A 16523-nucleotide genomic window follows, 5' to 3' on the forward strand; every position below is an offset into this window, starting at 1 on the left:
GATTTATCAACGGGACATACACGTGGCTTTTGACCGGTGCGACCGGAAATAGGATTATAGATGTCAGTTAAACGATGCGGCGGTTCTATTGGCTTTCTTATCTCCCGGGGGAATTTCCCAAAAGATGGTTCGATGGGTTTTCTCTTGGTTTTAGTGTTTTGTACTTTCAAATCTTTTAGATTACAAAATAACTTTATTACTAACGATTCCTGTTGCTCTTTTAACGCGTTTAACGTCTATAAAGAATTCTATATCTATTATAAATTAAATGAAAAAATAACTTTTCAAAACAACAATTTTCCGTCAATGTACTAAACAATAAAAAAATAATTTATTTTAAGTGAAATATGTATTTATGATCTGTTTTTTGTCATTCTAGTTATTCGCATTACATCCATTGCTCTCAGTTCGTCCGCCATCTACAATGCTATGCGAATAGCTACAAAGACAACAAATTAAATGAAAAAATAAATTTTTAAAATAAAAGTTTTTCCATAAACATACTAAAAAAAACATAATGTATGTTAAATGAGATATGTATTTATGTATCTGTTTTTCGTCTTTATCGTTATTCACATTACATCGAGATTGCTCTCAGTTCGATCGCCATCTACGATGCTATGCGAATAACGACAAAAACGAAAAAAAACTCACTAAGACGTTCCTTTTTTTGCCATAAAACTCCATACAACCACCAAAAAACGAAGCAAATGCAAAATAAATTACAGAACATGATGAAACATTGTGCTGTGTGCTCGTTTTTTTGGTGCGTGTTCAGAGTGCTGCGGCACAATTTTGAGCATATTTCGGGAACCCAAACTCGTATCGCGTCCAAATTACATCAACATAAATAGGGAAGGGCAAAAGTCGATCCCTCCATCCTCCCTTTTTTTTATGTGGCACGACATCCCCAAGTGGAACAAAGCCTCTCTCCGAAGAGAGTTTTTTGTGACCGAAAGACGGTATATTATAGATCGGTGGTCAGCCGTTCGTAGTACCGGAGGGTGCCAGACTCGGGATTCTATCCCACACCTGTGGTGTGGTGTTTCCTCGCGCTACCGCTGCGCCATGGGCACCCCCTAATTTTTACTTTTATTAAATAATTATTACTCACAAAGTAAATTGCTTATTTTCTGTTTTACCCTGCTGTATACTGATTTTATGGGTATACAAGTGGTTGGGGGTAAGACCACGTTCTCATAGATGGAAGGCACTTATCGGACATCATCGGCGTACCTATAGGGGCGCAAACGTCGACACGGATCACTTCCTGGTCATGGTGAAGCTACGGCAGAAGATCTGTACTGTCAACACACTACGTCACCGGCCTACCCCACGCCTAAACACGAATCGGCTGCGGACATTTGCTGTTGCTGATCTTGAACATGCTGTCGGATCTGTTCGAACCTCGCCGGGGTCTGAGGCAAGGTGATGGACTCTCCTGCATTCTATTCAACATCGCTCTTGAAGGTGTCATGAGGAGGGCAGGATTCGACATCAGTGGCATGATTTTCACCCGTTCTCTCCAATTCCCCGGATTCGCGGATGACATCAGCATTATCGAGCGGAACACCCGGCACGAAACAACGAGGAACTCATCGAGCTCGGTGGATGGACCAAGTAGGGCAGAACCTACGATACATCGGTTGCCAAACTACGAATAACTAAAAAAAACGAAGAAGTGGAATTCATGGAACTTTTCATGGGACGGAAGGGGCAGCAGGAAATACAGTGACCGGCAGGAAAAAGTGCCCACTTTGAATTTTGTTGATTTTCGCTCAATATTTTTTTCTCAATCCAACTAAATATACTGCAAGTATTTTTAGTATATTGATTTACATATTTCATATAAGATCAACTAATGAGCAAGCGAAAACAAACATATTTTGATTTTGAGAAAAAAATAATTAAAAAAAGTATCTAAAAAAACAGTGACAAGGAAAAGTGCCCACTTTGAAATTTCGAGTTTTGCATAAAGTTTTGTATTGAGGGCTAATTTATTGCGTTTTCATATTTTTCAGGTTTGTTAGCACTATTTCTGACATTTATAAACATATGATCACGTGTTTAACTCATGTTTGGTTGTAAATATACAATTTTTTATATTAGGTTTAGGTATCTCATTAATTTGAGTGTTACAAGAAATTAAATAGCATAAAATATGTTTTATGGCATTTATCTACATTAAAGTAACTTATTCAAAGCACGAAATCCACAACGCAGCGGTAGGAAAATTCATAGTTACATTTTAAACGCACCGATCGGTGGAGGTTCGCCATCGTAGAGGAGACAAGCGCGAAACAGATGCGCGCATGGACGCTAAAATAATTCGTGAGGTCAAGAAAAATGCAAAAGTAATTGTCAGGGAGATCATAGAAATACTTCAGCCATCAGTTTTTGAAAGAATTATCCGTCGTCGGCTTGTTGCATACGAGTTAAAGAGCAGATTTGATAGGAGGCGCCCTTATATCAGCAAGGCCAATAAGACCAAGCGTCTTAAGCTCGCTGAGGAACATGCTGCTGTGCCTCTAGACTACTGGATAACGGTTCTGTGGTCATACGAATCAAAATTTGAACTTTTTAATCGAAGATGGCATGAACGTATACAGTGCAGATCGAAGGAGGCAATGCTGCAGGTTCGCCACATCCAGGGCAGAGTATGCCATGAAGGAGGCAATATGGTGGTCTGGGGTTGTTTTTCGTCCAGTGGAGTGGGGAGCCTTGGGAACATTAACGGTGTTAAGATTACAGATTACAACATAAACATAAACATCCTGCAACAAAATCTGGAGATTTCACTGATCCTGACGGGCCTTGAAGAGAAGTTCGTTCTCCCGGCTGGGGCAAGTTTCACGCAGCCCGGCGGGGCCAAGTTCGACATACTGCCAAGAAGACGAAGTCTTTCTTCCCGTCTTGTCGGACAAAACTGTTGAAATGGTCTCCTCAGAGCCCGGAGATTAAGAATTTGTGGGCAGTTCTCGATGCCAGGGTGGACAAAACTGATGTATCGAATAAAAACGACAATTTTGAAGCTCTAATGCGCGCTTGAGAAGAATAAAGTCCCCAAAAACTAAAAATCCTAGTAGAAAGCATGCCAAAGCGCCTTCAGCAGGTTGTAAAAGCTAAAAGAGAACACATAAAATATCAAAATGCATTTATTATTTCTTATTTTTATGTATAATAATGAATAACTGAAGTGGGCACTTTTCCTTGTCACTGTTTTTTTAGATACTTTTTTTTATTATTATTTTCTCAAAATCAAAATGTGTTTGTTTTCGCTTACTCATTAGTGGATCTTATATGAAATATGTAGATCAATATACGAAAAATACTTGCAGTATATTTAGTTGGATTGAGAAAAAAATATTGAGCGAAAATCAACAAAATTCGAAGTGGGCACTTTTTCCTGCCGGTCACTGTAGGTATCTAGTAACATTAATACCTTGTCGTACGGGCGATTCAAAAATTTTAATGCCACCTATTACATAACCTTCTGGCGCAAACATGGAAAAACATGGCGACGATGCGACGAGGAGTGGGCCTCATTTGGGATTTTACCGCGGCGTTGCTACATTATGTGTCAACATCATTTTTCAAATCAATTAAATTAATTAACATGTTTATATCTGGGTTTATCTGAGTTTATACTTTCTGTGGCAAATGGCATCGATAAAAAATATTGTAGTGTGAAAATCGACCGTATAACACTTTCAAGGCACGCAGAGGGAATATTCAAAGGGCATGGAGACGCCTGGTGCTTGTGGAGACAGGTGGTGCTGATGGAGGCGCCACATACTCTATGTAGTATGGGCGTTTTCCCATTGGGGAGTAATACGACACCCACTTGGCACACAATTTCCATCAAGACAGTTTCTACTCGTCTATTTACTCTGGTATTATTTATTCAGTAGCCAATCATACACTTTTTCTTCCTTTTTAACTGTACAATTAGTTTGCATAAGATATCGTAGAGAAAATTATTTCGAAAACCACGGATCTATCAACATGGGGCAAAAAATCGTAACGAGCGTCTTCAAACCGAAAAAGACATGAATGTCGAGAAGTTTTACAAGCAAAGAGCAAATTGACTAATCGAAAAAACTAAAACAAAAGATTCTGCTTACTTTCTGTTCTGGGTTTTGACAAAATGCTGGCAAAACACATCGTTATCTCATGATCACCTAATCTCAATCTTCGATTGCCGATTGTACAGGGTTTCATGAGACATAAGCTTACAAAGATGTTTGTCTTCAAGCACGAACACTCAATGGGCAACGTTTATTCTAGCCCAATGTTGACTACATTCAGATGATTTGATGAGCCACCAGCTTGATACAGCGTTATGTCGATGCAATGTGTTTCTGAACTACGAAGTGTGTTGTTTCAATGGCTATAATCTTACGAGGGCTGACAATAAAGTAAGGTCTCCAATGTTTTTTTTCATAGAAAATGACATTTATTTACAAAAAGCGATACACCGTTGGAAAGGCCAAGGTCTTGGCTACTTTTCTACATAATCGCCATTTTTTTTCAACACCTTGCGCATCCGCACGATGAACTTGTCTATGCCGGCAGAATACCACTCTCCGTTCGCCTCGCGCAGCCAGGTGTTGACCTCTTTCTGAACCTCCGCGTCACTTTCAAACTTCTTCCCTCCGAGATGTTTTTTCAGGGCGGGGAACATGTGGTAGTCACTTGGGGCCACGTCGGGACTATAGGGAGGGTGATCGATGATGTCCCAGCCAAATTTCTTGAGCAGGTTCCACGCGCCGCTTCATGTGGTCTTCGGTCAGCTGTTTCGGCACCCATCGGGCAGAAACTTTGTGATACTGCAAGTTGTTCACAAGGATATGACGGATTGTTTCGCTGCTACACACTCCTCCAAGCTTCTCTTCCAAGTCCCTAATTGTCGCACGGCGGTTTTTGAGCATTTCTGCCTCCACTGCTTGAGCAATCGCATCCGAGACCGACGGTCGGCCACTTCTCTCCTCGTCGTGAACATTAGTGCGCCCGGAATTAAACTCGCGGCTCCACTTACGCACGTTTTTTATGTCCATACACTTCTCCCCGTAAACTTCAACTAGTTGACGATGGATTTCAATAGGTGTCACCTTTTTCGCACTCAAAAACGTATTACAGAACGCAATTCGCACTTGGACGCTGACGCGAGGGGTACCTCCATCGTTGACGGCTGCTCAGCCAAGACTGAGCGGTCGGGGAAGCCTCACCCAGCAGCAAAGTGGTAGTGGGGGAACCAAGGAACAAGGCGGTGTTGCCAGATTTCGCCTAGCGCGTGATCCGGCGAAGTTGTCAGCCCTCGTAGATCGGATGCGTAAAACAAGTAAAATCATTTGAATTGTCAAATAGCTCCTTTTACTCGTCATGCAATTGATATTTATTATTGCAAGTATCGATTACAAATCAAACCCAAGTAAAAAAAAAAATCACTGCTTTAGTGCAATCAAAATTTGCATACTCATCAATGACGAGGACAAATCCATTGAATGCTTATCTTGTCCGATCAATTATGTGTGTCGCATTCAAGAATCCATTGATAGCGCAAAGGAAAGTAGTATGAACGATACAGATAGCAGCATCAACCATATGGAGGCAGCTATCTTATCGGAAGCACCCGTTCGGTCGTGAGCACTGACTGCATACTCATCGTAAAAATTGGTCCCAATAGTGGCGGGATTATTGATATGCAGGTATGGGCCAGTCGGTCCTATCATCAAAGAACACAGAAAGAAAATATTAATTGAATGCTCTTTTGCTCTAATTCTTTTTGAAGCTACCAATTTACTTACCGTTGACTTTCGGCCATGTTGGAAAACTTCGATTCGATCTTGGAACTCCATCGATAGCGAAAGACGTCCATAGGTCTAACATGATCTCAGACATCAGGGTATCGGCTGCGTTCAAGTTGGTTACATCCGATGGATACGGAAACAGATAGATGTTATCGTCTGAATGGTGGGTTCCACCTTCGAACGGATAGTGTGCCGTGCTGGCACCGTATCCGAAGCGGGTGTGTTCACCCTTGTAATCGAACGAGTACAGATACGTTTCCTTTTCACTATAGCGCACATTGCTCTGGACATCCCGTAGCACTGGAGCTTTGATGATAATCGCCCCAGCAATCTAGAACAATAAAAAATTGGGGAACTTAAATAATGGAAGGCCCCAAATGCGTATTGCTTACATCTATTATGCCCGCCATGAGCTGAGTGAAGTTGCCACTGTTTAAGTCCTGTTCGGTGAAGAGGGACTCCACTTCAAACCCGGTCAGTGTGCCACTGTGATCATCGATGCCGTACACCCGGTTGACCATATCGATAAGGTCGTACTGGTTGAACTGCTTGTTTCCCACAAGATTCGATGCGGCCAAAGTATCGTAAACGCTGGTCAACATAAACGATCCATCGTGCTTCGTTGTCCCGGCCATAATTCGGACATCTCTGCGCACCCTCCCTGACCGTATTTTATCAAACGGTAGTGCGTCAAGAAAACCGGTCGGTCCTCCAACAACCATTCCACTACCTCCAACGTTGTTCAGGCCCTGGGTATCTGTCCGGTCTTTCTGCGAATCGATAGAATGAAACCTTTTCAATAAGATTTGTACTTCAAGACCTTCACAATAAATGCTTACCGTGTGTTGATCTAAGGCATTTAGTAAATTAAGCACGTTCGCGTCCATGAGGCACCTTTCGATGTCTTCTAAAGGAAGCAACGTGTTACAACCAGCAAATCTGGCAATCTCTTTCGCGTTCTCCACCGGGTTGGGATCAATGGCCCAACCTGCCGTCGCTCCACCAGATTGTAGAATTACTTGAGAGAAGTACGACGGTGGTACGAGCGGACTGTACAAGAGCGCACTTGTTGCTGCGGCCCCCGCCGATTGACCGAACACCGTTACACGTCCCGGATCTCCTCCAAAGTGTGCTATATGATCTTGTACCCATTTCAGTGCCATAATGATATCCAACATCGCTGCATTGCCGGGAATGGTGGATGACATCGTGGAGAGGAACCCGAGGGCACCGAGTCGATATTGGATGGCCACTAGCACAACATCGCGTTCTAGAAGATAGTTCGGCGGGTACTCGGCCGCTCTACCGAGCGAAAATGATCCACCATGGATGTACACCATGACGGGGAATTGCACATTCACCTGGTCAAGGTTGAGAGAAAAATTTGGGATCCATTAAGCTATCCTACAAATGAACTTTGTTATCGAATGCAAGATGACTTACGTTTTTCGTGTACACCGATAGCGACAGGCAGTCCTCGAGGGCGGGCGTTATTTCACCAGGATTAAGTTGATCGGTAATACGCAGCTGTGGACACGGACGGCCTTCAGTGGTGACATCTTTCACTCCAGTCCACGGATTCACAGGCACTGGAGCTTTGAAACGTCTCTCTCCGTTGGGAGGCTCAGCGTATGGGATGTTTAAAAACTGATGTATCACATGGTCCGAGCGTGCGGTTCTCGTTTCGGATCCCAGCACCTGTCCGAGGCCAGGTATGGACACAGTTATTCCACTGCAGTAGCTTGTGCAACAAAAAATTGCCAGTAGCAGAGGCAACCCAACCGACGCACGCAACATCTTGAGCATTACTGAAAGCACAGAATGCAGGAACAAGGCGGCGCTGACCCTTACCCAGGGCAGTAAACAATGCATTGTACCGTAAGTGGTAAAGAGATAAGGATAGAGGATAAGATAAAATATATTTTACCTTTTGCTGATAACAAATCGGCAACATGCATCAAACACAGATTCGTCGGTGCGTTGAATTGGGTCGGCTCGATGACATCATATTTTCATATGATGCGTTGTGTTGATTTATTGAAAAAACACTAACTCAAACACATTCATTCAATAAAAGTCGAATCAGTTATTTATTCCAGTTTTTTATGATGATCAGGTGGTTAACACCGTCAAGATACAATAATTTTGACAAAATTAATCGTAAATGGATATGAAGTTTCGTGTAAATGTGCATTTTAAAGCGTTGCAGACGAATTTACGTTTCCTGTTTCTATTGACAAGTATTTCCTTTTTTTAATGATTTCTCTCTCAAAACATTAAAGGGTCTGATGGACTATTATTTTAAAATATGCTTCCATGACAAAATACCATATGACCAATCAATGCATCAAAATACGCGCCTGGTTAGCTCTCTGAAGGTTACTTCGTTACTATGTATGAAATCAAATATTGTTTTAATGCTATAATTAAAACAATTTTTATTTAAATTTATTAACTTCAACTAAAATAAAAAAATTGGCCCATATATCGGCGAGGCTCACCACCTCGAGGGCGTGGGTTCGAATCCCAACCGAGACCGGACCCTCCCTTGTACGAGAGGACTGACTATCCACGTACACATAGGTTACTGTCTATTCCACGTGAAAGGTTACTTTAATGTTACTTCTCAAAGAGGGATTTACTATGAGGCTTTTACTGCTTGAAACGTTAGGGTTAGGTGATCCATAAACATACACACACTCACACACACAACAATCTTATCTCACGACTGTAAAGTAGAACCATAGTAGAAGTGACACTCATTTTCCAACTTTTATCGACATAAGTGTTTTAGTTAGGCACACAAGCTTAAACGAACCGGCATTTCAATTGGTGATACTGAACCATTAGTTACAAACCAACTGTCCGGCAAAACATACACTAGAGATGCTGGGAAGCTGTGATTTCTGAATATACACTGTTTTAAGAAGTGGTTGCTCCGGAAAAAAACGATTTCTAACCATAGCTAATCGCATATTACAGCGCAGGTTTTTTCAATCCCCATATTCGAACGATTTAACTCTGTGAGCGTTGGGGCTTACCACCTTGACGGCCTGGGTTCGATTCTCAATCGCGACCGGGCACCTGTCTCTGTACGACAGGACTGAGTATCCACGTACAGAAATCCACGTACGACAAAAAGAAGAAGAAGAAACAAACAGTTAAGTGCAAGGCCGACACCTGGGCCTCTCACCATCCGACGAATTGGTGTACGACTATTTCAATTAGATTTTGTTGTGTGCCACTTCCTCATGCAGCTTTTAGAGATACTTGTGAGATTTTACCTTCGAATTTTCAATTAACGATTTCCTTATCGTAGCTGATCGTTCCTTATCATACTTTCTCAAATTTAGCAATGAAACTACAAAAAACCATTATTCGATGTTAGGATTTCAACACTAAACCCTAAGTTTGTGCAGTGATAAATATCAATTGTAGACAAATGCATATTTAGTGACAAACATGCACTAATAAAATTAATAAACATTTTGAGTCAATGGTTATATGTTTGATAACCCACTGGTTTTTTTTATCTCTGGACATCTTTTAAAGTTAAATGTCTTTCAGAGACGTGTTGCGATATACGCTTTTAGAACGATTTCCAATGGCAAAACTAATGGCTAAAAGGTCACATTAAAATCCCTTGTAGTGGCTGTAATTTAATGCTTCATTGGAAGGTATATATTCTGCACAAAATGTTGTATTATAACAATGGAATTACAAATACATTGTACAGGCTATAATGAAACTAAAGCATATTGTTTGCGAGAACAGACAGTTAAGATTTTTTTATTTATATGCTTTACAATAACTCAAATACGGATATAAATTACTGAATGTAAAACAATACTAACTGATATACTAATATATATCATATACACCTTACTACAGATTTTAACAAGATAGAACTCGATTTTTCTCGTAAGGGCTTGGTATGTTGTATGCTATCTGCAATAGCAGTAGCATCTGTTATACTTCATGCCTTTATTTGTACGATCATTCTGTGCATGCCGCATTACTTGAGAACACTCAATGCAGTAATATTTGGAATTGATCAAGGCTCCAGTTGCTAAAACATATTTTTGATTAGATGCTGGTTAGTTTTTGAAGAATTCGAAACTAAATTAGACGTGCAAAAGTGAATATATTACGAACAACTGCAATTCTATATCCCCAGCCCTTGCTTATAATGATATTAAAAATGTAATATTTATGTTCCTACCAATAAGCAATACCTAGTGGGAGGGGGCCCAATGATATAGATAAGAGTATCAACCACATGGTAGCCGCTTTGCTATCACCAGCTCCTGATCGACCGTGAACGCTGACAGCATACTCATCGTAAAAATTGGTTCCAATAGTGGCGGGATTATTGATATGCAGATATGGGCCAGTCGGTCCTATCACAAAGGAACATAGAAAGAAAAACATCAATAAAATGTTCGTTTGATCTAGCTCTTTTTGAGGCTACCATTGACTTTCGGCCATGTTGGAACACCTCTGTTCGATCTTGGAACTCCATCGATGGCGAAAGACGTCCAAAGGTCCACCATAATTTCTGACATCATCGTGTCGGCTGCGTTCAAGTTAGCCGCAAAGGATGGATACGGAAACAGATAGATGTTATCGTTCGAATGGTGTGCTCCACCTTCGAACGGATAGTGTGCCGTGCTGGCACCGTATCCAAAACGGGTGTGTTCACCCTTGTAATCGAACGAGTACAGATACGTTTCCTTTTCACTGTGGCGCACATTGCTCTGAACATCACGAAGAACTGGGGCTTTTATGGTAATTGCTCCAGCAATCTGAAAAAATAAGAGTTTGAATTTTTTTTAACATTAGCCAATCAGCAGGAATGCTTATTCCTTACATCTATAATTCCTGCCATCAGTTGAGTAAAATTTCCACTATTTATGTCTTGCTCGGAGAAAAGAGATTCCACTTCAAAGCCAGCTAATGCACCACTGTGATCATCGATGCCGTAGACCCGGTTGACCATGTCGATCAGGTCATATTGGTTGAATTGCTTGTCTTCAGTAAGATTCATCGCCAACAACGCATCATAGACTTCGGCCACCATGAACGATCCGTCGTGCTTCGTTACTCCGGCCATAATCCGGACATCTTTGCGCACTCGTCCTGATCGTATTTTATCAAACGGAGCAGCGTCAAGAAAGCTGGATGGACCGCCGATAACCATGCCGCAACCTCCAACGTTGTTAACGCCCTGATTTAGTGTGCGTTCTTGCTGCAAATCGGTAGAAAAGAACGCTTCAAATTACTCCGATTGGATTGTCCAAGAAATAATCGGTAATGCTTACCGTGTGCAAATCTAAAGCCTTCAGCAGCTTAAGCACAGGTAGTTCTAATAGACACCTTTCGATGTCTTCTATAGGCCGGACCGTGTCACAACCCGCAAACCTGGCGATTTCTTTTGCGTTTTCTACCGGGTTAGGGTCGTTTGCCCAGGCTACCGTCGCTCCACCAGATTGTAGAATTACTTGAGAGAAGTACGACGGTGGTACGAGAGGACTGTACAAGAGAGCACTTGTTGCGGCAGCCCCCGCCGATTGACCGAACACCGTTACACGTCCCGGATCTCCTCCAAAGTCCGATATATGATCTTGAACCCATTTCAGTGCCAGAATGATATCCAACATCGCTGCATTGCCGGGTATGGTGGATGACATCGTGGAGAGGAACCCGAGGGCACCGAGTCGATACTGGATGGCCACTAGCAAAACATCGCGTTCTAGAAGATAGTTCGGAGGATGGTCTGCTGCTTTGCCGAGATAAAATGATCCCCCGTGGATGTACACCATGACGGGTAGCTTAGCCGTTACCTGATGATGGTTAATAAAATATGGGGTATGCTCAATACCTCCTAACTATTGCTCTACATTCCGTTATCGGTTGTAAGATGACATACGTTTTTCGTGTAGACCGAGAGCGACAGACAGTCCTCGACGGCGGAGGTTATTTCACTTGGGGTAATCTGATCGGTAATACCCGGTTGTGGGCAGGGGCGACCGGGCCTGGTGACATCTTTCACCCCATTCCAAGGACTCAAGGCAACCGGGGCTTTAAAACGCCTCTGTCCTACCGGTGGCTCTGCGTATGGAATGTTTAAAAACTGAAGCACTACCTGCTCAGTGCGTGCGGTTTTCGTTTCTGATCCCTGAACCTCACCGAGGCCACGTATGGAAAGGTTTATTCCACTAGAGTAACTTGTCGAACAAATGAGTGCCAGCAGCAGCGAACACCAAACCGACGCACGCAACATCTTGCGAAGCACAACGGGAGGCAACTGTGAGCAAAGCGATCCTCGTGTACTGATGACCGTTGTACCGTGCTATAATATATTATACCTTAGGCGATAAAGGGTTTAGATAAGCGAAAATGTTTACTATCGCAGATAACAATTTGCTAAATTCCGATTCGTTGGTGCGTAGATTTTTTTTCGGGACGACGACCAAACATAGACGACAATCAATTAATTGTTCAACTGATGATCCATTAATACGACACTGTTCAAACAAACATTTTTCGTGCGACAAAGGTAAATACTTACTCTTCTACCCTACGTTCTCCTTCAACGAACCCGAAGCAACTGTCTTCGCACGAGTTGTGCGAAATTATGAACACGATCGAGACCATCAAGTGGTTTGCTGTTTTTGTTTGATCATATCCAAAAATGGGTTAAATTTATTACTGCTGTAATGGTACAGGCAGCGTTAAAAACTTGTTTGGCTATAGGATGTGGAAAAACCTGTTTGGAATATCGTTTTTGCCGAATATGTTGAATATTCAGTTTGTTTGTGTTTCCCTAATCAGATAGAGTATATTAAATCCAAATTCAAGCAAAAATCGATTAAGAAATTCATTGTACTAATTTGTTAAATTTTTTGTTTTAATAGAATACTTCAATGGAGAAATATAAGAAATAATTAGGTACATTCCGGCATAAACAACCAGTTTATTAAGAGAATTTCAAAAAAGTAGTTGCTACTACTGAAAACTATAGGCAATGAATAGAATACGAATACCTTTTTAAAAATTAACGAATTGATCAATCTTTTAACTAAAAAGAATCCTTTAAAACGGATTTATCATTTTAATGAATTGAATGAATTTTATAGCGGCGCTATAAAACTGTTATTTTATAATTGTTTAACGCGAGTTAACCCGGGATAAGGTTACAACCGCGATTAGCTGGAGGAAATGCCACGCTACAATTAGTTTTAAGCATTAGGTTAAGAAAAATGTAATATTTTTGGTACAACAAGTACAATACGGCCTGGCCGTCCAAATATATATAAAATATATATATATATATATATATATGGTAGATTAATTTGAAAACAATACTGTAGTGAATATTATAACAAATGGTACCTTTAAAATTGTCAACTTCCTTGTTTTCGTACATTTTTTTCGTAATAAACAAAACCGAATATTATTATTTTTATTCAAAAATATACATGTTATCAAAACAATCCTTCAACGGCCCATTGTGCCACAAATTTGTTACTTGGGCCATTTAAGTTCGGTAGGTTACACACACAAACAAGCACATGTTGTTCAATATGTAGCCCCTCGCTTGCCCTCCTCCACCCTTATCAGCTGATAAATGTTTTGACAACATCATTCATCGCGCTCACACACACTCAGCAAACAAAAACCGGCATCCACCTTTGCTTGACAGCAAACCAGTTTGAAATCATCTGTTCACCAAAACATACGCTGCAGATAGCTGTGGAAAGTTGTGTTTTTCGTGTTTCCAGTTAGTTTTGGAAAGAAGATGTTCTAGAAAAGAAGAACCGTGAACATCGTCGCTGGATTATTCTAACGGAACTTCTTCTTCAGTTGGTAATCACCCAATCAACGGTACGGTTCGGTTGATTGAACATTCCTCCATTGTCGGGCTAGAATCTTGCATGACAAAGCAGAAATAATTATGGTTTACCTTAGACTTCTGCTGCTTTTTCTAGTTCACTGTGAATTAAACCATACCAACATGGCCACTGCAAGTGTAGCAGAAAGTTCTCCGATTGTTACCCTGTCCGAGCTAGGGGCTTTACAAGGATCAACAAGTACGACTGCCTGGACGGGACGTAAGTTGTATCAATTTTTGGGAGTCCATTACGCACAGTCCACAGCCGGTGAAAACCGGTTTAAGGTGAATTACACGTAAACGTTGGAAAAGTATGTTGGTTTCATAGCGTCACCATTATTTGCAGCCACCCAAAAAAGTTCAACCATGGCAAGGAATTAAAGACGCCACCCGTCATGGCTTGCCCTGCCCCCAAATGAAGCTGATTTCGTCGTTTAAAGGAAAAGCGTTCGTGCCGGATCTTGAGGACTGTCTCACGGTGTCCATCTACAGTTCAGATGTGAGCGTTGTTTTACTTTTCGTTGGCACAGTGGGGTCGTTTATAAGACATATGTTTTCGTCACCAGCTTGCCGCAAGACGTCCGGTCATGTTCTTCATTCACGGTGGAGGGTTCCACGAAGGTAGCGCAAAGAATCAAACCGCCGAGTATCTGCTGGAGCGGGACGTTGTGCTGGTGGTTGCACAGTATCGACTCGGTCCGCTGGGCTTTCTGTGTACGAAAACCGATAGCATTCCGGGCAACGTCGGTATGATGGACTTAACGCTTGCGTTGGAATGGGTTCAGGAGCATATTGAACGGTTCGGAGGCGACCCGAGCAATGTCACCGTGTTTGGACAGTCGGCGGGAGCTGCCGCCATTTCGGCGCTCATGTACAGCCCAAAGGTGGCGGACTCACTCTTCCATAGGGTGATACTGCAATCGGCTGGGTCGGCTTCTCCGTGGGTGTGGGATACAAACCCGGTTCAAAGTGCATTCGATATTGCTATTGAGGCTGGCCTTGGAGATTCAGCTTCCCTGGATGAAGTTGAACAATATCTTCGAAAGCTCGACGTTTGGACGCTGCTGAGGAGCTTTATTGACCTGAAGGTGAAGAAAAGCGTAGCGCAAGGGTTGGATCAAGTCGGTGGCAATCGCCTCGTCGTCGGAGACTACCACGGATTCCTGCCGCAAACGCCGTGGGAGTGTATGAAGGAGGGAAAGATAAGGAAACATCTCCCAATGATGGCCGGTGTCACGAAGCACGAGGGAACGTTTCTGCTGACCACCGTTTACGATCATTTTAAGCGCACCGGGCAGGTGGATGATCCCGCGTTCGTGAAGTATTTCCTTGTTGATGCGGTCAATAAGTTTCTCGGTGCAAGCGATTCCACCGGAGCTCTGGGAGGCTATGAGATGCGAACACTCTTCTCGCAAAAGGACCTAGAGAGTGGTAGCTTCGGGGAAATGGCCGATGGATTGATCGATGTAAGCTATTCCAGCACAATTTTTTAGTATCACTTTACAACTTACGTTCTTTTAGCTATCCGGCACGATCCTGATAAAAGCACCACTGCTTCGTGAAGCCCAGGCCAGTGCAAGAATGAACCCAAATGGCACGTTTCTCTATTCTTTCGATTACGTAGGAGCGAAAACCCGGTTCGGATACGGTAACGATACCTCACACTATCCGTTCGACGGCGGTGTACATCATTCGGATGATAAGCTGTATCTTTTCCCATATCCACCTGGAAGTCCGGAAGTACTGAACAAAACGGATACCGAAATGGCTAAGTTAATGGTGGATTTGTGGACATCCTTTGCGGTAGATGGTGTCCCAAGGTCGGACCGCTTGAGTGTCGAATGGATTCCTATGAAAAGTAATGTTGAACGATGCCGTATAAAGGTACAAATACGTTGGGATAACATTTTGTTTTTACTTCATTTACGCAGATTATGCCGGGCCATACTTACATATCAACGATCCGCCAAGCGTCGGGGTAAACTTCTATGAAGAATTTACCGTAGCGAGCGATGAAAAACGGAAAGCGGACAAAATAAACGCCGACTAAGGTTTGTTAGTCCTCGCACATTCGTCATCACATTCAATCATGGTTCGGATAAATGTAGTAAAAAGGTCCATTGGCAAGTCTAGGTTTTATTTACTGATGGCAAATATAAATATAAGGAATTTGAAACAGGGTGTTCATTGACTAAAGAAAAGAAGCCCGAAAAAAAGATTTGCGTTTGCGCAAAGGAAAAAACGTCATCTGGCGAAAATGTATCAGTTTTGGACCTAAAGCATTGGACAAAGCCTCCAGGGAAGTTGGTATATAGAATTCGACATGAGTGTTTTCGGATGAAGTTTCGTCGTTCCAAGACCACTTAGCTGTTTAACTCCAGTTAAGTAAGTATTTTACTTCATTTTGCTCAGTATCAAATGCAGTTTTATTGTCCCATATTATTACCGCTATCAATTGAATTATAACTACAATCTTACGTCATTTTATAACCAATTAATTGGTCATTTATTTGTTGTTTTCATTCGTTCGTACCTTACGAATTCAAACTATCGATATGTCCATGAAAGGTTAAAATTAGTTATTTTTTATGTAGTTTTGCAGAACTAGTCATTCGCTAAATATATTCTTGGCACGTACATAATTCACTGTCTCCTGGATTAAAAACAAGTGGGTGCTGGAAGATTTCAATGGCGGTGGTTTTAGTATCGAAATTCCAATAAACGCACCACAATTTTTTAAACTATTGTAAACTAAAGGTATGCGGTATCAAACATAACAGTATGATGAAACAAAATATTATGTTATTTTCAAAAGATTA

General features: G+C 41.8%; 5 protein-coding genes across 5 annotated transcripts in view; 2 read left to right on the forward strand and 3 right to left on the reverse strand.

Annotated features, from left to right (window-relative positions):
- The window catches only part of LOC131259837 (glucose-6-phosphate 1-dehydrogenase), a 285104-nt gene that overhangs the window by 163033 nt on the left and 105548 nt on the right, over positions 1-16523 (reverse strand). The gene's annotated exons all lie outside the window — the stretch shown is intronic.
- The window catches only part of LOC131259831 (serendipity locus protein alpha-like), a 162050-nt gene that overhangs the window by 133977 nt on the left and 11550 nt on the right, over positions 1-16523 (forward strand). The window lies entirely within an intron of this gene.
- On the reverse strand, positions 5541-7607 carry LOC131265267 (glutactin-like). The gene is made up of 5 exons (XM_058267532.1): positions 7254-7607; positions 6650-7171; positions 6203-6580; positions 5808-6141; positions 5541-5725 (listed from the first exon to the last, which is right to left on the reverse strand). Exons 1-5 carry the CDS (start codon positions 7605-7607, stop codon positions 5541-5543), a joined length of 1773 nt encoding a protein of 590 aa, XP_058123515.1.
- LOC131265278 (glutactin-like) lies at positions 10029-12093 on the reverse strand. Its single transcript, XM_058267543.1, has 6 exons — positions 11740-12093; positions 11132-11653; positions 10681-11058; positions 10282-10615; positions 10112-10210; positions 10029-10045 (listed from the first exon to the last, which is right to left on the reverse strand). Exons 1-6 carry the CDS (start codon positions 12091-12093, stop codon positions 10029-10031), a joined length of 1704 nt encoding a protein of 567 aa, XP_058123526.1.
- Positions 13563-15853, forward strand: LOC131259836 (glutactin-like). The gene is made up of 6 exons (XM_058261430.1): positions 13563-13697; positions 13782-13989; positions 14051-14203; positions 14271-15170; positions 15226-15562; positions 15636-15853. Exons 2-6 carry the CDS (start codon positions 13828-13830, stop codon positions 15752-15754), a joined length of 1671 nt encoding a protein of 556 aa, XP_058117413.1. The 5' UTR covers positions 13563-13697; positions 13782-13827; the 3' UTR covers positions 15755-15853.

Source organism: Anopheles coustani, chromosome 3 (genome assembly GCF_943734705.1).
Source record: "Anopheles coustani chromosome 3, idAnoCousDA_361_x.2, whole genome shotgun sequence".
Lineage (NCBI taxonomy): Eukaryota > Metazoa > Arthropoda > Insecta > Diptera > Culicidae > Anopheles > Anopheles coustani.